Source organism: Suricata suricatta, chromosome 3, assembly GCF_006229205.1.
Source record: "Suricata suricatta isolate VVHF042 chromosome 3, meerkat_22Aug2017_6uvM2_HiC, whole genome shotgun sequence".
In the NCBI taxonomy this organism is placed as follows: Eukaryota; Metazoa; Chordata; class Mammalia; order Carnivora; family Herpestidae; genus Suricata; species Suricata suricatta.
The window spans coordinates 63163000-63186498 of NC_043702.1; the positions used below are offsets into that span (position 1 = coordinate 63163000).

General features: G+C 34.2%; 1 protein-coding gene across 1 annotated transcript in view; it reads left to right on the forward strand.

The window, feature by feature from the left end:
• SCN7A (sodium voltage-gated channel alpha subunit 7) overlaps nucleotides 1-23499 on the forward strand; it is an 84471-nt gene that overhangs the window by 36536 nt on the left and 24436 nt on the right. The window contains exons 8-14 of the mRNA XM_029932992.1: nucleotides 2465-2534; nucleotides 4149-4290; nucleotides 7969-8175; nucleotides 14608-14710; nucleotides 15381-15619; nucleotides 17168-17341; nucleotides 19044-19400. Coding sequence (XP_029788852.1) covers nucleotides 2465-2534; nucleotides 4149-4290; nucleotides 7969-8175; nucleotides 14608-14710; nucleotides 15381-15619; nucleotides 17168-17341; nucleotides 19044-19400 — 1292 coding nt within the window. The remainder of the gene's footprint in view (nucleotides 1-2464; nucleotides 2535-4148; nucleotides 4291-7968; nucleotides 8176-14607; nucleotides 14711-15380; nucleotides 15620-17167; nucleotides 17342-19043; nucleotides 19401-23499) is intronic.

Genomic DNA, 23499 nt, shown 5'->3' on the forward strand with positions numbered 1-23499 from the left:
CTTCACAGAAATGCTGGACACTCAACTTCAGAACAAACTTCTTGTAATGCTCTACCTATGCTCAAGTACACGTGTCCCCTGCTTTTTGAAAGTTCACGTTTTGCCTCTTAGCTTTTACAAAGCCCTACATGAGTACCTGTTTTCGCTAACCAGAGGAAATCTGAAGAGGATTTTCACTTTTATGAAAAGGCTAAAAGCAAAAATAGCATTCAGCATCTGTTTGGCAGGCAGCAAGTCATCATAGAGGTAGTGCCCCCCCTCGCTCAGAGAGCAGACTGGCCCCCACGGAAGCTCCCTCCGCAGAACCACACTCAGCATCTCAACATCAAGCTGCCTTAGCTGTGAATTAAGTCTGTGAGCACCTGCTCTTTGTCTCAATTTATTTTGTGTATCTGTTAGCAAGACATGTCCTAAAGTATCAGAAAAACCTCAGAGAGGTTATTTTGGGGGCCTTGCCATGCTCACAAACTTTCCCCCGTAAACTAATGGTAATTGTTTCTTTATGCCATTTCCATTTACAGAAAGTTTCATTAGGAATGCTCTGCTTTTGGATAATGGGGGAAACCTTTACTAATTTGGATCAGTTTCATTTATAAGAATCCCAAAGTTCCAATCTTCAGACAGTTCAATAAGAGAGACCTGTGTTTGGAATCGCTAAGTTTTGCAAATTTTATCCTTTAAAAAATAAATATAACCGAAGTCTTATTTTCAATTTCATCAAAGTAGAATCCTCACAATACTATCTTTCTTTAATAAAGTTGTTTATTTAAAATATAAATTTAAGTTTACTCACTGGACATTTTAAAGTGACCTTATAAATTTAAAAATGGCCTACATTATAGAAATTCTTACTATTGTTGGATTTCAATTATTGCTGATAGTTTTAAATGCTTTGGGTTATCCTTTGATAAATAATAAACATATTTAGGCTAATAATAATAATGCCAAAATAAATATTGCTTGGCTCTTATACATAAGTAATTTACATCCCTGATCACATATCTTTGCCATAATCCTGTAGAGAAGTGAATGGCCCCTGCTACAAACAGAAAAATGGAAGTTCAGAGAAATTCAGTGAGTGTTTCAGCATATTGTTCCTATGCAGTGACTAAAACTAGGAATCTAACCATGCTCAATCTGGCTTTCAAAGCCACACCCTCTCCACCAGGCTGTACTTTCTTATTGGATTTTTTGCTCATATTAAAATTATCAGGGTTTTTTGATGATATTTAGAAAAAAATAAATGCCTATTTTTAAACTAATAAAAATAACATGTTGATAAATCTTATGTAGTCCCTCTGCATTACTTTTATTTGTATTTGGATAAATTAAGTCACAAAACAAATATTAACAAATTTTATTCTTTGGCTTACCCCATCATATCATAATGATGCAAGTCATATAAAATTATTGGTAGATGAGTATGTGAAATGTTTCCTTATTATATGTGTCTGTTCTATGGTCTTGATTCTAGTGGCGAGGCAACAGAAAATGGATATTAAATGCTGAAAATATTATATTTGTAAAATGTCATTTAACCTAACTGCCATGTCAAAGTCCTTGTACTTGGAAGAGTATTTAGGACTGCCCACTTCTACCAAATTCATTTGGCTTTTGACTGCCATTTAAAAGGTTTGATCAATGGCTCCTAACTATGATTTAAAAATTCTTCTAAAATTATTTTAGGTAACAAGTTAAAGTGACATTATTTGAGATTGGAGTAATTCAGTTGTGTGTGTGTGTGCATACACATAAATGTGTATGTATACAATTTTATATACACACTCATACAATCAGGAGTGATCTCATGTGTTGGTTCTCTGCGATTTGAATTCAGAACCTAATATCAATGCTCCTAAACAGGCATGTTCCCATACCTGGCAGCTAATATCTATAAACACACAAGTTACATTTTGAATTACAGCACATTAAGGATACCTGAATAAATTGTATGGGCTAAGATTCAAATTAGCTTAAATTGTGGATGGAACTGGGTGACATCAGGCAAGTAACTGGCCTTGGATACTCAATGTAGAAAAATAAGCTTCAGAGTGGGAAGAGAATGATAATTAAACCCAAAGGCAGAAATACGGTCTTCTGTGAAGGAAGATCATTAGGAACAAGCCCTGGAAGAGAAGGTCCTCAACTTTCAAACACTTTAGTCTTGGGAATTTTTCCTTCACAGGTCAGTCATACCTGGCTGGTTATATTCATTTTCCAGAACTCTATTTCTAAAAAAGGATTCCCCTCTTATAATGCTGAGGTGTCCCTTTTGGGGCTGTGAAATATATGATTTGCCAGAGGTCTTTTGGCCTCTGCATTAAATGCTACAGATGTGTAGGGTTTTGTAGATTTAAGAAAGAAAGAAAAGGCCTTCCTTTTCACTATAATGAGGAATGTTCCTCTTCTATGCAGATATAGATGGACATCACATATGCTGTTCAATTTATTTCCTATTTTTCAGAAACAGAAAACTTTTATTACTTGGAAGGAGAAGTATATGCTCTCCTTTGTGGCAACAGAACAGATGCTGGGTAAGTGGTGTTAACATTCTTGTATCAAGTCATTATCTTTGATTCGTCATATTATTGAATGGTTATTGCTTTGGCTGATTTTTCTCACTTGATAACATTATCTCATTTTATCACTAAAGCCATGCAGAGAAGTATGCAACATGGAATACTATTAATCTGATTTTACAGGAAAAAGCAATAAACAGAATACTTAAATGATCTATTCAAGATCAAGAAGTTAGTAAGTGGCAGGGCTGAGATCTGACCTTCTGTTTTCAGTATGCCCAAGAATTAGTGGGAATTATCAAGAAAGATGATATAATCTTTTCTTTGGCTGGAAGCCTTTGAAGAGAATAAATATGAAAGATGCACCATTATTTCATTATTTTGTGGTTTATATATCTTTTAAGACTATAACTCACATTAATAAAAATTTTATTGCTTTAAAAAACAGTACTTATAAATAATTTTTCAGTGATATGATAAGACTCTCAAGTCTTATTGTCTTATAATTTCAAATGAGGAGAAAAGAAAGTAGAAATACAGGGCTTCCCAGCAGAATTGTAATGGCACTCCTATAATTCATGTTACTTTCCTCAACTGGAAATGATTGGATGCCCATCTGTAGGCTCAGCACATTCTTTGGCTCTGGGGCCCAAATTAACAAAAGTCACATAGTCATATGGAGATAGAGGAGCTTGAGTTACATAGTTTATATATTCAGGTAAGTTAGACATGTTGTCACCTATTCAACTCTTTGCCCAACGACTGCTGGACTTCCATTCTATTCTCAAGTCCATTTTCTGAACTGCCACATCACACTCCAGATAACCATTTTCATGGATATCCCCACTCAGATATGACCTGAAATGCTTGTTGAAAATAGCTAGTCATAAGCAACCAAAATCACCTTGATATATTTCAAAATCAGAGGAAAAAGTCATGCAGTGTTTCGCTTGTAACCACCACACCTTGCTGCATGGTAAACTGTCCCAAAAGTTAGTGCCTTCAGACAAGAACAAACATCTGTTTGTTCAGATTCAGTAGGTTAGAAACTTAGCAAGCTTCAGTGCACCAGTACATTTTAAACCTCTCTTTGCATCACATTTGTTAACTATTAACAAAAGTCTGAAACAAGTCGCATGGCCAAAGCCAGAATAACATTGGAGGAAAGTACACAAGGGTGTCAATAGAATGAAGCGTGATTTATTGGGCCACTACTGTAATAACCAACCGCAATACCCAAGCCCCTGAAGATAAATAAAAGTATGGATACTCCATGAAAGGAAATGAGATAAATCTTTAATCTAATCTTTCTACCTACATGCAAGTACTGCTTATAAATTGTCAATGTGATAAGTGTTTTCTCATCCTTGAATAATAGGATCCGAGGGCTTGAGTTAAGAGCATTTGAAAAATTAAGCCCTTAGCTACTTCAGTTTTGCACTTAGCACTCTCATTTTCCATCACTTTGCTATTGGATAGCGAAGAAGTCTTTAACAGGACTTTGGGCAAAAAAAATCCGTTTGTGAGCCCCTTTTTCCTGTTCGCTTAATTAATTAGTAAATTCAGGATTTGGCCATAATCTGAAAGTCACTTAAGAGTAAGCAGTTTTTCTTTTCTTTGTCTTTTTAGTCAGTGTCCTGAAGGATATGTGTGTGTGAAAGCTGGCACAAATCCTGATTATGGCTTCACAAATTTTGACAGTTTTGGCTGGGCCTTACTTGCCCTGTTTCGGTTAATGACACAGGATTACCCTGAAGCACTTTATCACCAGGTAAGAATGGGGAGAATCTGCACTGCACATATAAATGGTGTCATGCTCCTCCCTTCTAAAATAATGGTCTAATGTAACACAGTGTATTCAATTTTTATGAAGAAAAGAATTTGAAGACAGAAGAAAAGAGAATCAGAATTACTGGATATCAAATTATATGCTAACTCTGTACCCAAGTCTGTGCCCTTATCCATATCTCATTTAATCTTTGAAACAATCTTCTTTATATGAAGACGCTGAGATCAGAGTGGTTGGGTAGTCTCTCCAAACTTACAACACATGTATCTTCCAGAGATCATTCATTTGATATTCAATAAGTCAGTAACATTTCGAAGTCCTAATTCTTTAGTCTCGAACTTTAAACCAATGAGATTACCATGTATTAAGAATTATTTTTATTTAATGCCTAAAATGTACTATTTCACTTTAATTCTTTTATTTCTTCTCATTCCCCTTTAATATTTAATCATGCTCTGGTTATAACAAAGCTTACTATTATGAGACTTGAAATCCAAATTCTTGAGAGTCTGTCTTTATAATTGATAATTTATGTGCCATAGTTTCTTCATAAGATACAATACTCATTTGAATGGAGATTCAGCATCTCTTTTAAGAGAAGTTTCATCACAGTAGAATCTGCAATGTTCACTTAGCGACATAGTTAATACTGAAGTATATTAGATAAAATAAATAAATTACTTTAAATTTCCAAAGTACTTACAGCTGAAGGAGAGCACTGTTTTTATTTTTATTTTTTGTTTATTTATTATTGAGATAGAAAGAAACAGTATGAGTGGAGGAGGGACAGAGAGAGAGAGGGCGGTACAGAATCCAAAACAAGCTCCAGGCTCTGAGCTGTAAGCACAGATGCCCGATGTGAGCCCGAAACTCACCCACAAACAGTGAGATCATGACCTGAGCCGTAGTTGGTTGCTTAATCGACTGAGCCCGCCAGTTGGCTGTGAGAGCACTTTTTTTAAAGAGCACATACAGCCCCTATTTTTATTGCTGTATAGATAAATTATGGTGTGTGTGTATGTGTACAGGTCATTAATAATGATAAGACTTTTAGCACAAAGTTTCTTGTTGTGTTATGTTATTAAATGAAAATCAAGTAAAACCAATCACACATGCAGCACAATTATATTCCTAGTGAAAGAAATACATGAAAATATTAAAATGACTTTTTAAAATGTAAATTATATTTTTCTAATTTTGTAAGGTGAGTATTTATATTGTTATTTTCCAAACTTTTTGACAAGTATCAATGCCTCCTCTATAACACTAGGAACTTCTCATTTCTTAAATTATCTTATCATATTACCTTACTTCTAAAAATCCTTCAGAGGTTTCCACATTCCTATGAGATGAAATTCAAAGTCCAAGTGCATGGTCTGTGGTGACATTTAAGGTCTTGTTTCTGCATACTTTTCCAAATTTATTTCCTAACAATGTCTCAATATGTACTCTCGGCTTTATTTGAGTGTAAAAAATGCTTGCTGTTTCCCAAGTAGCTTCCCCCCATAATGTCTTGTTTCAATGTATATTGTACCCTCAGCCTAAATTCAAATTTCTTTCTATATTCAGTCTCATACCTTAAATTCATACCTCAGAGAAATCTTGAGCTCCCCCCCAGTTCCTCCTTTCTGAGCCAGGCAAACCCTACACCGGAACTCCATGGCGCCCTAGAATTGCCTCTAATGTGGTTATTTTAATTGCTTGTTCAGCAGTTTCTCCCACTAGGAGATACAACCTAAAAGGAAGTATTTTGTCTTATTTTAATTTTTATATCTCAACATCAAGCACACAGAAATGCTTGATGAAATTTTAACAAATAAATAAATAAATATAACTGAATACTTACAGATTGTATCACTTTATGTAATAATAAATGTTTTTTTCTTTTTTGGTTATAGCTCAAAGTAGGTTTTCTAATTTTTCTTGTTAGCATTATTCTAAAGGAAATGCTTTCCACTGCTGGTGAAATGAAAAATTAGCCTGGGAGTGCCCTGGTGGAGTCCACATAGGACTTTCATCAATATTGCATTCTATTGAGTAATATAGATAAGGTTTGCTTTGATTTGGACTGGATATTTGCTCTCAGCGTTGCCCCAAAACGAACTGACCATGGCTAGGGAAATTCAGCTACCATCCCCAAAGAAAACAGCTCATGTTTTGAAGAATACAATTCTCTAATCATTCATCAGATATTTATTTGATCCAAGCACTCTTTGAAACACCATGGGTACAGAAATGAACAAAACAAATGTCAGTCCTCATGGACTTAAACATAACTCTGTTTAACAGTAGTTAACATTTACTGCATACGCGACATAGACTATGTGCATCTTTGCATGTACTATTTCATTTGATTTTCATAACAAACTTATACTTTGGATGCTATAATTAGCCCCAATTCCAAACTAAAATACAATAGAACTAGAATCTGTATACTTTTCCATCATAATCAGAGTTTATACTTTTATCCCACTTTCAAATAGTGGAAAGAGCAAAAGCTTTGGATTTAGGCATTCCTCCATAACTGTGAGATCTTTGACAAGTCATTTTGCCTCATTTTCATCTTTCTTATGCATATTGGAAATAATAGTAAATACCACATAAGTGTATTGCACAGAACTAGTGAGATAATAAAGTACTTATTAATGTGTATGGCCTGCAGTATATACCATAATCTCCATTACTGACTCCTGAATGTAAATGGTAGCTAGTTCAGTGAGAAAAATATTTAACGAAATGCTAAATAGATGACTCACTGGGGAAAAGGGTTTATTAAAAAAACTTTTAAATATAAATGTACTATAGTTTAATATAAAGTCATTTTTAATTGAATGTTGGGACATATTAATCTGCAAACATTTTTAACTCATATCAATATAATATTTTCTGTAAATAACACTTACCTATTGATTCAAGTGGATGCTTAAAAATTAAGACTATTCTCATCTGGACTTCTTTTGGATTTTGTTTATATAATTTTACTCAATGATGATAAATCAATAGCCTGTATGACTTATATAGTGGACTCTATAAATTATTTATAACTTCTGGGAGTTTTTTTCCTGTCCATAAATGACTTCAAATAAGTGTATTATATGATTTTCTCATGTGATTTGTCTAAATGTTCTTAACCAAAGTTTTTATAACAGGTAGAGTAATATTACTTTTCTCCACCTCTTTGAATAGAACTGAGTTTGTACCTTATTATGATGCTTCCATAAAGTAACTATCAGAAGAAACTAATATCCAAACATTCATCCTCTGATTTTATTAAGCTTCATATATTTAAAGATTATACTATAAAGAAATTAGTCTTTCAAATGCAGACCATCCAGCTTTCTTTATTGAGAGATGACAATTTTTTCCTTCCAATATATTTTCTATGTTAGTGAAGATATAAACGCCAGATGCTCACCCTAATTTAATTAAATTACTAAATTCTATCTTTAGTTTTATACCATGTATTCTGTACCTTGCATATATATCTAAAGTTAAAGAGCTTTTCTCTTATTTCTCCAGGTAGAGCTAGTAAAACTGTCTTGTGATTACATTCTACTCACAACTAAATATTTTCATAACAAAATTTCATTTTTCATTTTAAAGTAAGATAATAGGAAGACAACATTTCCCTCTTTTTTCTTGTTTTCCAATTCTCCTTAGATCCTGTATGCTTCTGGGAAGGTCTACATGATATTTTTTGTTGTGATAAGCTTTTGGTTTACTTTTTACATAGCAAGTTTGTTCTTGGGCACACTTGCTATGTCCTGTGAAGAAGAAAAGCAGAAAGCTGCTAAAAAAGCTGAGAAGACTGAGCTACAATGTCAGCAGACTGTGAAAGAATTTCAAGAAGGAGACAAAGCAGCTGAGGTATCAATTTCTCTTACTGCTTCATAGAATCACAGAGTTTGAGTTATCTCAAGATCTTGGAGCATATTGCTTCCCACTAGGTGCTCAGTATCTGTGCATTGTATGAGATAAAAAGATCTAAAGTGATCTTTACAAGGGGCTCACTTTTGCTACATAACATTATTTCCTGAGTGTACTGTGGCACGAGTGACCAACATCTTTAAATATTTCTTTAAGACAGAAAATTTTTTGTTCCAGAATGTGTGTAATTCTGCTGAAAAGTATGGACTCGACTTCTTTTTATGTGGGCTTAGTTAATTAATTTAAGCTTGCGTAGACAGCACATCAGAATTAACTAGAAAACCTCAGTATTGAAATCAATAGCAATGATGCCTCCCATAATTTAGAAATCATGAAGTACTCAAAGTATGGACTAAAAGTACAGTCTTGAAGTTATAAAAAGAGAAAAACATGAACTTGGCTGGCTTTCTAGCTCTTTCGAGAGGAAATGCACTATGTATTTTGATATACAGAGTTAATTTCTCCATAGAATAGGGAAATCCACAATTAGTAAAACTTAATAAGGTTTTACTCCAGTTTCAATTATTTTAGTGTTGTGTTTATGTTTTCAGATTATTTAGCCTCATAGCAAAAGATTCAATTTATGAATCTGAAAGTATTGACAGAAGTAACACTAAAGAAGTTACAGAATTACATTTAAAAATCTAGATTGTGCCATAAGCATACTAAAAGGAACAGGACCCAGGAAAGCAACCAGAAGTAGCTTTCATATGTTCAGTAGAACCTGGTAATCTCACACCTCTTTCTAAGTTGGAGAGGGTAAGGTTTAGCCCAGTCTCCTAACACCCCATACCCAGAGTTGTTGAGGTATATGGTGGGCAGGATCCAGTGGTCTGGGGTAGGGTACAACCCATGCCTCACCCAGGTGTTCGCTCCCTTCCCCTGTGTTGTGCAGAACCCTCTGCCTGGAAGCTTGGTCTTGGGAAGGTGCTGGGCCCACACCGGCCACAGTAAAGTTGAGTGCTCCTTGACCAGAGTGGCTGGTTATAGGGGCTCACTTGGGGGAGGGGAGTCATGGCCTGCGTCCTTTTCCATTCTTTTAGATTTGTTACTATTTTGCACCCTTACCATCTGCTAATAAATATTGTCTACACTAGAAAAAGAATATCAATGGCAAAAAGACAGATTGAGGGAGCCAACAAAGGATAGAAAGGAGCTATACTGAGACTCTCTCATATGAAGAGCATAAACAGAGATGGGGAAAAGCAAAGAGCCAGGATACATTCTGGCACTAAGTGGCATGTGCAGTAAGACTGGCTAAGAGGTTCATTAATACCAAAGGTAATATCTGGGTCAAAAGGGTAAATTGTTAACTTCTCTCCATATGTAACTTTATTTAGTCATCATCAATGAAGAAGCTCTAGAAAAGTCATTCTACCAAAAATATGGAATCTGAATAACATAATGTAGGATCATACTGAATTAAAAGTTACCGATAGATACTATATTTATATGGTTCATGACATGCCTACCATTGAAACAAGAAGCAATTATAAACAGCATGAAGAAAACATGTCTAAAGAGAGGCTATTGAGTGTAGCTATTATATCACCCATGAGGAAGCCACAGAAAAATTACAAAAGATTTCTGTCTCTAGAAATGAGTGTGGGGTCCTTCTGATTGAATGATGATGGTCTGAATGATATGTTGAATGTATAATTTGTTTCAAAGTGGTATTTCAAATGTCAAGGGTTACCCACAAATGTATCCAAGAGCACAATATTCTCTTATCCCAAGATGAGATGCCCTATTAACTCTGCTTAGGAAGAACTTGAGTTATTTCCCAGTTTCTTAATATCTCCATTCATTTGGCTGTTTTGGATCACATAAAGCCTTTCTGGTTTTAATTAAAATCTTTCAATTGTAAAGAATATCTTTTCCTGGAAGAGTACTAGGACATTTTGTTATGAAAAAGTTTTTTGGGAGTAAGAGCAAAGGTCATTTTCACAAGATGTACTTTCTTTTCCTTTCTTTGTTTATACACAAGAAAATACTAGAAAGAGAAGAATTTAAAATGAAACATATTGAAGACCCTTTAGGTGACCAATCTGATTTAAGTCTAGCCAGAGTCTAATTTCAATTTTGGAATTACTGAAATGTTTCATATGATTACATTACAGGAAAGGAGTAGATCATCTTAGCTAAAAGCACAGTCAAATAGCTAATAGATTTCAGTCTATTTTAGCTGCTTAATAGATGTATGATATTTGCCAAATCTCTTAACCTTTCTGAACTTCTTTATCTGTAAGATGTATATAATTTTAATATCTGTCTCAGAGGTTATTGTGAGATTCAAATGAAGTAAATTTTTGTAAAACACTTGGTCATGGCTTAGAATATACATAAGAAGATACAGAGTACATATTGGAGAATACTCCACCAACATAAAATTCTGAAGTCTTTGACTATACCTTCTTTTAGGGATAATTAAAATAATGATGATGATGATGATGACAGTATATATACTGTTGAGTGTCAGTTATTATCCACACATATGATAAGCATCTTCATGAATTCTCAAATGTAATCTTTATTGAGGAGTTCCAGTTACAAAATTTGACCTATATTTATTGATGCCTGATTTCTCCACATTTGACTTCTTTTTCCACTGCTTTATTATTCTGGAGGCTTAATGTTGAAACTATATTATTCCAACAATTACCCAGTTTGCAGCTGAAACTCTCTTAAGAATTGGCAGTCACTGGCAAAACCTCCAGAAAAGAATCAGATATATACAACTGTAGGAATATAAATATTTTCAAAAATATTTGCTCATCTAAAATGACATTCATAAAACTTATCATCAAACATTATTAACAATCAACTATATACTAAGCATTTGATATCTTAAAATGTTAATAAGTACAAATATAGCATCTATCTTCATTCAGCTAATGGTCTAATGGGGAGATAGACTATAAAATTATCCTAAACACAAAATTGTACCTCTAAGACCACCAGACCACCTGATGTTATGAAACAGGAGACATAAAACACCATATAAAATATATTCTTTCCATAGTCTGAGCTAAGTCTAGTAAGTCTCTAGATCTAACTATCTTTCTCTGGAGACTATAAGTGAGAGAAGAACACATTTAAATTACACTAAAAAGACACAATCTGCCAAATCTAGAATGTGGAAATTCTATACTTATAAGTGATCCATTATTGTCAACAAATAAATCAGATTAGAAAAAATAAAGGCATGAGATAATCAATAAACCTGCAAACTTTTTTATTCTGATCTTTTTTGTATTTTGTTTGGAACAAATCAACTATAATAGAATGTTTCTAAGCAATGAAAGAAAATTGAACATGGTCTGGGTATTGGATAATATTAAAGAATTACTAATTTTCTGATTGTGATCCTAATATTACAATTATGTCTTTTAAAAGGCTTATTCTGATAATTATATGATGTCTGACGTATTTTTCCTGAAATATTTTAAATAAAGCAGGATGAGTAATACATGAGAAATGGGGAATATAATGATATTAATTATTAAGGCTGGATATTGAGTACCTGGTAATTCACTACCTGGTATTATTTGCTACTAAAAATAAATAAATAAATGAATGAAACTGTGATGAGTGCTAGAAAAGTGAGAAACTTGATGCCTTGAGAGCCTATAATAAAAGGATTTCCCTGGTAAGAAAATGTTTCTTTTTTTTTTAACATTTATTTATTTTGAGAGAGAGAGAGCATGGGCTGGGGAGGGGCAGAGAGAGATGCACAGAATCCGAAGCAGGCTCCAAACTCTGAGCTGCCAGCTCAGAGCCCAAAGTGGGGCTCAAACCCATGAACTGTGAGATCATGACCAGAGCTGAAGTCAGATGCTTAATGGACTGAGCCACCCAGACACCCCAATGACAAGTTTCTAACAGGAAACCAACATTTGAACTGAGATCTGAAGAATGAGTCCATGCTACATGGGGAGAGAACAGAGTGAATCAAGGTTAAAAAGGCCAGTGTGGCTGGCTGCAGTAGGAGAGCAAGTCTGAGTCCAAGATGAATACTGCAGCTGTTCACTGCTAAGTACTAGAAATATGACTGGATTCCTCCTTATTCATACCTACCCTCCAGATTTAAAGCAGCTGTGATAACAAGAATCCTAATTCCTTTTTGCAGTCTAAGTTTAACTTTGGATATGCCCTTATTAGCTTCCAAAAAGGAGATTACTGAATCACGCTTCTCAATTTGCATTATAAAATGGCCATACCCTTAGTTGTTGGCATTCATTCAATATTTTTAAAAAGCCCTATTGAAGTAACTAAATTACTAGACTGATATGTGGGTTATTTGTTTTATATTCTAAAATATATCCACAGTTCGGGGTGCCTGGGTTGCTCATTTAGTTGAGCTACTGACTCTTGGTTTTGGCTCAGGTCATGATCTCATGCTTTCCTGAGTTTGAGCCCTGCTTCTGACTCTGCTGGCCCTGGGGAGTCTACTTGGGATTCTCATTTTCCCTCTCCCTCTTTGCCCCTCCCCTGCTTGTGCTCTCTGTCTTTCTAAGAATAAACAAATAAACAAAATCTTTTAAAATTTTAAATATACCCACAGTCCAAGCCAAATAAGTAGAACATTGAATGTTGACTATATCACAATAACATTATAACTCTCCTCCTTACTCTATCCACCTCACACAGAGGATTATCTTAACTGAATTACTTCTTGGGGTGATTCCATCAGACATTGTCATTATCAAAAACATCTCTATGAGAAGCAATTCCTCTCTATTAATAACAGCGGGAAGTATTATCCACTCTATCACGAAGTATCATCTTTATGAAAATATACCTGGAAATCTGTTAGATCTTAATAACAGAGCAATTATGCCTCTACTGTTTTTTGACTCATCAAAATTTGAAATTGTATAAATTAAATCTTATATTTTATGTAATCTTGTAAATGGGTCAAAAAAATGCTTTCTGGAGTGAGTATAGTTTAAGCAAATTAACTAATGTCACATCCTGGGTTTTTAGCTTACTTTTTCAATTAAAGCAAATAGTGAGGGAAGAGAGATCTGTAGACCTGCAGAATCTGTCATTTTCCTGATGGAATCAGTATGAAATAGAGTTGGTTTTCACCTCCTCTGACTTCAGTAGTTATGAAATTGGAGGGAACTTGACTGATACTGAATGAGATGAATATTATTCCCTTGATATCTGTGATGCTGCCTCAGATGACCACAGCAGAACTTGCCAGTGGAGTGTGCTGGGCGTCGGCTGTCAACGAGCACTGTTTCCTGCAGTGGTAGTGCAGGGGCAGCCCCATGCCAGGTCCCCCTGTTCCAGAGCAGGCTTGCCTATTCAAATTTATTTACTATTTCTTTCACCTAGTTAGCCACATCTACTTACCAAGTTAACAAGCATACAAATAGTATCATTCTCGTGTTGCTAAATGTAAAAACTGTTGAGAACTCTGTGGTGTAATATTACCTACCCAATATCAGTTTCTTAGAGTTTAAATTCAAATATAAATTTTATACCTTGTCACTAGAAACATCTGGGGTTCTATTTGTGAGAACTGTGAACTTGTAACATCTACATCTACATCAAACCCTAGGAATTTCCTTTCATTATTTAAAAAATATTTTATGTTTATTTTTGAGAGAGAGAGAGAGAGAGAGAGAGAGAGAGAATTCAAAGGAGGCTCCAGGCTTTGAACTGTCAGCACAGAGCCCATGTGGGGCTCAAATTAGAAATCAGACGCTCAACTGACTGGGCCACCCAGGTGCCCCCTAGATGTGTATTTCCAATGCAAGGCTTCTTTTGATCTCTGTGTAACTACATCAGCAAGACAGAGTATCTTAAAGCCATTAATCAAGAGACATGAGAGACAGAAAAAAGTAATTCCTTTATGGAATTATCATATATGTTCTAGCCAAATTATCCTTTTACCTGATACTATTTAAGATTATTTCATTATCACAAAACCAAATATTTTTTTATTTTATCAAGAGAGTTTATAAAGTTTTAAAATACCCTTAAAGAAAAATTTAAGGTGTTAGAGAAATACTGTTTCAGGATGTTTGCCAACTGGATATTTTGCAATAACCCTATAAAGTACATGCTGAATGGTTTGTCAAATATGGATAATACAACTAATATTCTCTGATTTCCTCCTTTTATAATTGACCTTATAGTACAAGGTGATTTTGTTGAGTTGCAAGTTATACATATTCATTACCCAAATAATCCTAAGTCAGTTTAATACTGCCTATAGTGTGAAGAGTATCAAATAATTTAACCCAAAAAGATTTCTAGAGGTAAGAATTAATGTTTTAAAGAAATAAACCTTCTTATAGTTATAGCCTTGTATCTACAACAGGGAGAAGCCAACATTAGACTCATCTAATTTCTTTTTAGACCAAGACCACACAGATAGAAATGAAGAAAAGATCACCAACTTCTGTGATCACTTCTTTGAATATGTTGGATGATTCTACTGCTACTATCAGACATGAAGAAGGTAAAGTAAAAAATACTTAGATACCCTGAAAAGTATATTCACAAGATATACTTTAAAGAAATCCTACAATTTCTTCAGAATTTTCGATGATAAGAAAAATTTAAGGAATGACATAAGAATATTAAAGTGAGCAATTCCATAAGCATGGTTTTTTAAAGATTGGAAAGGGTTACCAAAGAGTGCTAAGAAATTTTCTTTAACAATAAAAACAACATGGAAGTATTAACTCCTAACTACAAACAGAAGATGGAGTATATAACAATAATACATTAAGATCCTTTTTTGTATTATCTCTGCTTTTTTAATACATAAGCAGTAACTCATTATCATGAGCAATATTAAAAGGCATTATTTTATAAAGTATTATAAACCAAGAAATTATAAATCATAATACTCTCAACTATATTCCATGTGTGTTTTCTTGAAACTCCTAGGTTTTGCTTCTAATAAACAGTGTGTCTACTTTCATTTGTCTAACTTACCAAGCTTTAAAAAATAGAGGAAATAGACTTTGCTCTGCTTTTTATTAGTACAAAATATTTCTATTTGCTAATTCCAAATCAGAAGTCTAGTTTTAAACATCTCTATGCATACAAAAGTCAAAATATTTTATTAGATAGAACTAAAACAACAATTTGCTGAAGTTTAACTTTTTTATTCTTTATTTCAGAACTTAACACATCCAGGAAGAGATGTCCGTTGTGTTGGCATAGATTTGCTAAAACTTTATTGATCTGGAATTGTTCTCCGTGTTGGTTAAAATTGAAAGAGTTTATGCATATGATTATAATGGACCCATTTACTGATCTTGCCCTTACTATATGCATAATTCTAAACATATGTTTTTTGGCCTTGGAATATTATCCAATGAGTGAAGAAACCAACAAAGTTCTCAGCATTGGAAACCTGGTAAAGCTCTTATACATTATTATCATTTGCAGTTTCAACTTTTCTTTAGTCATCATTATCCTCATTTTATTTTGTAACTATATGTTTCAAATACATTATATGCATTTTAGATGAAGTATTACATTCATTCTTCCACAATCCACCACCTCCAGCCCTGATTTGTAAGTGTGCTTATCATTGTAAGGTTGATAGCTAAGGTTTAAAATTCTGCCATTTAAGTTTGTGATTCTAGTCCATTGCTTGGCAGTCCGGTTAAATGGAAATTATTTATTTCCTCTCCCATCTCAAATATACTCTCCCTTGGTACCCATGGCAAGGCAAAGGTGCAATAACAAATACATATTCCCCACTGACCCCTGGATTCTGAATCCTGACTACAACTGTACTGCCTTGTCAGCTTTAGCTACTGGTCTTTGCCTCAGGTGGGAAGTTTTCCTTTTGTCAAGGTATTGTCAATAGTCATTTGTCCTTCTTTTATCCATATGATGCATAAACCAAAGCAGATTTCTCTGAGTTTAAAAACAAGTCACATTCAGGGCACCTGGGTGGTTCGGTCTGTTAGGTGTCTGACTTTGGCTCAGGTCATGATCTCACAGTTTGTGAGTTTGAGCCCCGCGTCAGGCTCTGTGCTGACAGCTCGGAGCCTGGAGCCTGCTTCCGATTCTGTGTGTCCCTCTCTCTCTGTGCCCCTCCCCTGCTCGTGCTCTGTTTCTCTCTCTCAAAATATAATATTTTAAAAATAAGTCACATTCAAGGAAATATACAGTGTTTAATTTTCTTTACTTTTATGGTTGTTGTTTGTTGCTTGGTACTAGTACAAATGGCCAAATTTCTACCTGTTTTGAATTTATACATCTGTGGTACCAACAATACAGAAATTTAGTTATTTCTGCTCATATAGTTTTCAGAGACAATTTCATAGGTTTACTCTGTTTTTTTCCTGCTTCACATAGGCACTTTTTAATTTCTTTTACAGTTTAAGAAATGAAACATCTTAATATGTACTCCATATCCCAAAAGAAGTTATTCAAAATGAAAAGATTTTTACCTTTAAATATTCTTTTGTTGTCTTTCAGGATAGCTTATATTAAATAATTGAAGATTTTGTAGGCAGTGTTTGACATTAGACTGATAAGTGAAATGTTGGAGTCTATCCTTATTTGTTTGTTTGTTTATTTATTTGGGGGAGAGAGAGAGAGAGAGAGAGCCCAAGGAGGGGAGGGGCAGACCAGACAGACAGAGAGAGAGTGAGAGTGAAAGAGAGAGAGGAGAGAGAGAGAGAATCTTAAGCAGGCTCTGTCAGCACAAAGCCTGATGTGGAGCTTGATTCCATGAACCATGAGATTGTGATCAGGAATCAGATGCTTAACTGACTGAGCCACCCAGGTGCCCCAGAGCCTATCCTTATTATACAGACACCAAAGCTAATCAGATCCTGACAGAGGAACTGTGAGAATGTGACAGTGGAAACTTACAGTTATGGTGTATGTGAGTTCTGATGGTGTTATTGGGATCATATTCTCATCCCCGTGTTTTGTTTTTGTTTAGATTTTTATTGGAATTTTCACAGCAGAAATGATTTTGAAAATAATTGCAATGCATCCATATGAGTATTTCAAAGTAGGTTGGAATGTTTTTGATAGCCTGATTGTGTTCCATGGTTTAGCAGAATTTTATCTAGCCAATGTTCATGGAATGGCTCTCTTAAAAATATTCAGAGTGGTAAGTAGAATCCAATATCTAAATTTTATTTTATGAAAATTTATCTCAGCCTCCTCAGACACAACATGGGAAGAATAGTAATACCTGTCTTACTGGGACATTTGTAGTAATAAATGAATTGATTCATATATAAAGAGCGTAGGAAGTGCCCCAGAAGATTAAGCAGTTTCCAATGCTGTTATTTGACCAAAGCATCAAAGGAAATAAGCCATATAGGTAGCAAACTTGAGGTATAGTTTTAAGAAACAGGGCCAGGGTTACTGGTCAGTTGTGAAGAGCAGGATAATGTGGAGTCCTAGGAGCTGAATGCCAATGTATGACTAAGGAACTGAAATCAGGTGAGTATTTATAAATGTAGTGTAGAAAACTTAATAAAAGATCAGTCAGGCCAGCAGAATGTTATTAGAGAAATTAAATCAGAATCAGCATATGCCTGAAATGTAGGATGGTAGTAAGAATCAGAAAACTAGGCAAGGAAATAAATGTTATTGGAAGACTACATATGTGGAAATACTAAGTACTTGATAAGTAATATATTGTCACATTCTAGTAAGAAGTTGAAGGGACATAGCAGGAATAAAGAACAACTAAATAGATTTGATATTATTCCAATAATTCTTCAAAATCCTGTGTTAAGTCCTCCAAAGACTTTTCTAATGAGTAAGAAAACATATATATAATGTAGCTCTCAAATCTATGGATGAAACAAGACTGTGAAATAAAAAATATGATAAAAGATACTATCAAAGTATCTGAAAGTCTAAGATGGACTGAATATAAGCGATTCAGTTTTACATGGATAAATGTGAAGTCCTACTCTTGACTCCATGAAGCAAACTGTATAATGGAAAAGAAGGTATAGCATATATAAAAATGATATTTTGATTAAATTTTTTTAATGTTTATTTATTTTTTGAGAGAAAAAGAGACAGAGGTGGGGAGAGGCAGAGAGAGAGAGAGGGAGACACAGAATCTGAAGTAGGCTCCAGACTCTGAGCTGTCAGCACAGAGCTAAATGCAGGACTCAAACCCATGAACCTTGAGATATGACCTGAGCTGAAGTTGGATGCTTAACTGACTGAGCCACTTAGAGGCCCCAGGGATACATGGGTTTTAGATGGCTGACTTCGCTGTGATATGGTGGCCAAAATTGTCAAGGTAATCCTGTGCATTTCAATAGGATCAAAAAATCTAGTGTAAAGAAGAGAAATATTCAGACTAAACCTATAATTCTGTGTTTGGTCTTTGGTATGTTACTTTAAAATAAAATCCATACTAGAAACTTCAATGTAATTCAATGACAGACTTTTTCAATATCATCTATATGTCAGAATCTGTGAGCATTTCGTATACTGTGAGAAACAAAACCAAGAATAGATAGTTGCCCCACCAGATATTAAAACACAAAACTAGAGTAATTAAAACAGCATAATATTGAATGGAAATTGGCAGATCAATAGAAGATATGTATGGACTTAGTGTAAAAAATACAGGATATGTGTCACATATTAAGAATAGTGTAATGATGGTTAGTGTTAATAATGCTAAGTGGTTACTATTAATAGTGCTCAAAACTGAATATTACATTAAAGACAATATATGTGTATATGTATAATGCTGATAAAATTTTAAATGTACATCATAATAGTGACGGGTTTTCTGTTGTTTTTTATTTTTGTTGTTTCTTCCATTGCTGTATTAGTTGAGAATTTTCAAGCTGGGAAAATACTGGCCAACATTTAGGATTCTGATGCTGATGATGAGTAATTCACTGGTGGCCCTGAAAGACTTGGTGCTGTTATTGTTCACATTCATGTTCTTTTTTGCTGTGTTTGGCCTGAAGCTGTTTGGTAAGAGTTACAAAGAATGTGTCTGCAACATAGACAAAGACTGTCAACTCCCACACTGGCACATGCATGACTTCTTGCACTCCTTCCTGAACGTGCTCCGAATTCTCTGTGGAGAGTGGATAGAGACTTTATGGGATTGCCTTAAGGTTGCAGGCAAATTCGGCTGTATTCCTTTTTACATGATGGTCATTTTAATCGGAAACTTATTGGTAAGTAATACACACTTTTCAATTTTCCTTGAAAAGTTTAGTAGTTTAATGATGTGAATTTATGGGATCCAGTGGTCTATAACTCTGCTGTCCAATATGGTAGCCTCTAGCCACATGTGACTTGAAATCCGAGTGGCCCAATTAGAGTTGTGCTAAAAGGGTCAAATACCCACTTGATTTGAAGTCTTACCCCCAAAGAGAACATTAATTATTTTATGGTTATGAATGCATTTTAAAATGATAACATTTTTGATATATTTAACTAAATAAAATGCTAGTAAAACTTACTTCTGTTTTTGTTTATGCATTTGATGTGGCCACTAGAAAGTTGCATATGTGATATGCAACATATTATTGTTGGATAGCACTGATCTATAACCTGGCTGCTCACGTAGCATCGCCACCAGATCTATGGAAGGAATTTTGCCGTTTATCGATATCCCCAGGTGATTTGTATGCACATTAAACTTTAAGAAGCTTTTAAATGTAACACTGGTTGTCAAACTAGGTTGCACATTGGAATTACCTGGGGAATTAATAAAATATAGTAATGCCTTAGATCTGTTCCCATAGATTCTGATTTTATTGGCATATGGGCAGAGCCCAGTCATCAGGATATTTAAAACTTCTTCGTTGAATTAAATTGTGCAGTAAAGTTTGAAAACCACTGGCTTATAAAACTATTGTACATTAGCGAAGAAAGAAAGCCATCACTTTTAAATTCCCAGTAATTTAAGTGGTGTTACATGAATTGAGGAAGTAGCTTTTGCTTCTTCTAAGCAAAAGGAATGGATTTAAAAGAAAATTGTTCTTACAAGGAAAAAAATGACTCAGTAAATAGAAATCAAATACATTTTTCAAAAGACTGAAAAAAGTCACAGGGTAGACTCATTTTATATATTAGTACCCTTCCTCACTGCTTCTGTTTCCCCATGGGCATAACCTCTGTCATCCACTTATCACTGCTGGCATTCTGTTTAATCGTTGATATACTTGTCTACCTTCCTTATTAAACTGTAAGCTCCACAAAGGGAAGAATCATGACCTTTTTCTATATGATCAAAGCCTAGAACAGGGCCCAACATGTAAGAATACTTCAATGACTCAGCCTTTGTAGCTGATCAGTACACTTTCAGCTCCTGGTGACATAATACTATTTTATGTGGCTAAAACAAAAATCAGCATATATATCAGCATGCATAACCCAAAATATCAGAGATAGATTTCACTTCAGGTGTGGTATGACCCATATGTTCTAAAAAGAGGGCATTAGAGACAGACCTGTGTATATCTCAGATCTGTGTTCTGTTTGCCCTTGCTGGAAGTAGTCTCTATTTTATCAAGATGGCTGCTGCCTTCTAAAGCTTCACGTGTTTATAGCATATCAAGTCTAATAGAAGAGAAATTCCTGTTTCTTTTCTACCAGTCACACCAAATCTCTCCTATTATCTCATTAGCTCTGAGTCACATGTCCATTTGTGAACCGATCTCAATTATTTGTTGTGCAGATTGTGGAATATATTAACATATATTATTATCAGCTACTCCAGAACCCTCTTGTGGAGATAAGTCGGCATCACTCCAAACACAAATCATATAACTAATAATAAGATAATGGTGATTTCCCAAATGAAATATAAGTTCCTATTCTCAAAAGGGAATAGAAACAGCTATGATTGATGGCTATTGAGATAAACAATACACACGCACACATGCACACATGTATACACACACAGTTCAAAAGCAAAGACAAAGAAATGCTGAGGCAATTATAGCAATTAGGTAAGTACATTTCTGGTTCTTTGTTTTTGAATTCCACTCTATTTCTTATTTTTTTATTCCTACTGATCAGAAATTTGATGTCAAAGGGCAGAGCGATTCAAAATAAAATGGAGCTACATGAACCACCATTTCCAATTGATTGGTCATTATATTGCTTGGTTTGCTGAATCTCTTAAGCTCCACTTTTCATAGCAGTCATCCATACGTGGCACACCATGATAACAACTCTAGAGGAAATACAAGGGGAAAAATGAAAGGAGAGAATCTGTAAGGTTGTAGATCTCCCCTGCACCACATATTCCAACTCATTACATTACAGCATTATAATTTCACACCCCAAATACAGCATTGGTATAAAAAGAAGGAATTTCCCATTTTAAAACTTAATTTTATGTTTGCCTAATAAGATTCCAGTGGTGAGTCAGCCTTCAGTGGAAACTTAAAACATGATCATAAACAATACAACTATTTAAGTAGCTTTTAAATAGTTTTATGCAGAGTTGAGTTGTAGAAAAATAGAGTTCAGATCCAAGCAAACATGGGTTCAAATTCCAGTTCTATTATTTGCTAATTAAATAATATATGCCTTATAGTGTTATTGAAGTTAAATAAAATAGCTGGCACTCTATAAATATTTAGAAATGTTTGTTTTACTTTCTCTAAGCTCTAGAAAATTGTACCTCCCACATTTGTAGAATTTTGTTAATTAAACAGTATTTAGAAGTTTTAGTTAGGCAAACCTTGCAGATATTTCACCTGCAATTAAAGTAGTTGCCACTAAGTGAATTATGGTATCTAGCTAAGGTTACATAAACCAAACAATGAGGGATAGAAACATAAAAAGAAAATAAATAGAAAATATAAAATTCATTTTTTAAAAAATAAAACATTGATGATAAATATCTGTGTTATTCCATATATGTTTACATATTCCCCAATTAAATATATGTTATTACAATTTGAATAATATTAAAATAGAAACTCTATACGTCTTGAATTTCTTTTTTAAAAAAGTTTTTAATGTTTATTTATTTTCGAGAGAGAGAGAGACAGAGTGTGAATGGGAGAGAGTCAAAAAGAGAGGGAAACACAGAATTCGAAGGAGGCTCCAGGTTCTGAGCTGTTAGCACAGAGCCTGACTCAGGGCTTGAACTCATGGACCATGAAATCATGACCTGAGCCAAAGTCAGACACTCAACTGACTGAGCCACCCAGGTGCCCCCATGTTGAATTTCTTAAATGACTAACCATAATTAATTGTACTTGAAAATTTCTTGGAAAATTCTTGAAAAGTACTTGAAAAATAATTCCTTAAGTAAATCTTGAATTTTCTTTCTATTCCATATTACTTTATTTTGATGAGTTGTTCAATTCTCACCCAACAGATAGGCATGATTGAGGTAAAGGAGAGGGCAAATTTCAGGGGAGACATTTGAATATTTATTTTATATATATTATTTTGTATGTTATCATTTAACACAAAAATAAGAAATATGTGTTTTGAATCTCTTTTGAAAACACTGTGACTAGAACAAAGTCACTCTAAGTTTATATAATATAATCTATTTCCCCCTTCCTTCTTTATTAATGCTCAAATTAGAAGAGGTAGTTAATCCTCTATAGTTTTGGTCATTTATATATCCCATTTTTTTCTTTTTAATCCTTTAAGAGACTAGACTATTTTTAATTCAGAGCACACTTGACCAATATAGTGTAGCATTTTATATTTCAAAATTTATCTTTATACCATTAGTCCAGAGAATTTGAACTTCATTTTCAACGTTTTAACATTAAAAATTTTTTTTAATTTTTATTTATTTTTGAGAGAGGGAGAGAGAGAGAGAGACAGAGTTTTAGCAGGAGAAGGACAGAGAGAGAGGGAGACATCGAACATAAAACAGGCTCCAGGTCTGGCCTGAGCACAGAGGCTGATGTGGGGCTTGAACTCAGGAATAGCAAGATGATGACCTGAGCCAAAGATGGACACTTAACCAACTGATCGACCCAGGTGCCCCAAGCCTTTTAACATTTTCACTGTATATATATATATATATATATATATATATGAAATCTTAGATTATAAAATCTTAAAAATACAACTGTTGTAGCAAAACTTTTCCTTGTCCAAATCCTGGCACAAAATCTATTCTTTTATTCATTTTATAATTAATTTCTTTAACAAATATTAATCACTTATTTTGTGCCTAGTGTTTTTTTAGTTGTCTGCTTAAGAGAACACTTGGTTCCTGCTTATATGAAGTTTATAGTCATGAAATTTTTTACCTAACACCCATTCCTTATTTCTCACTGTGCCAAT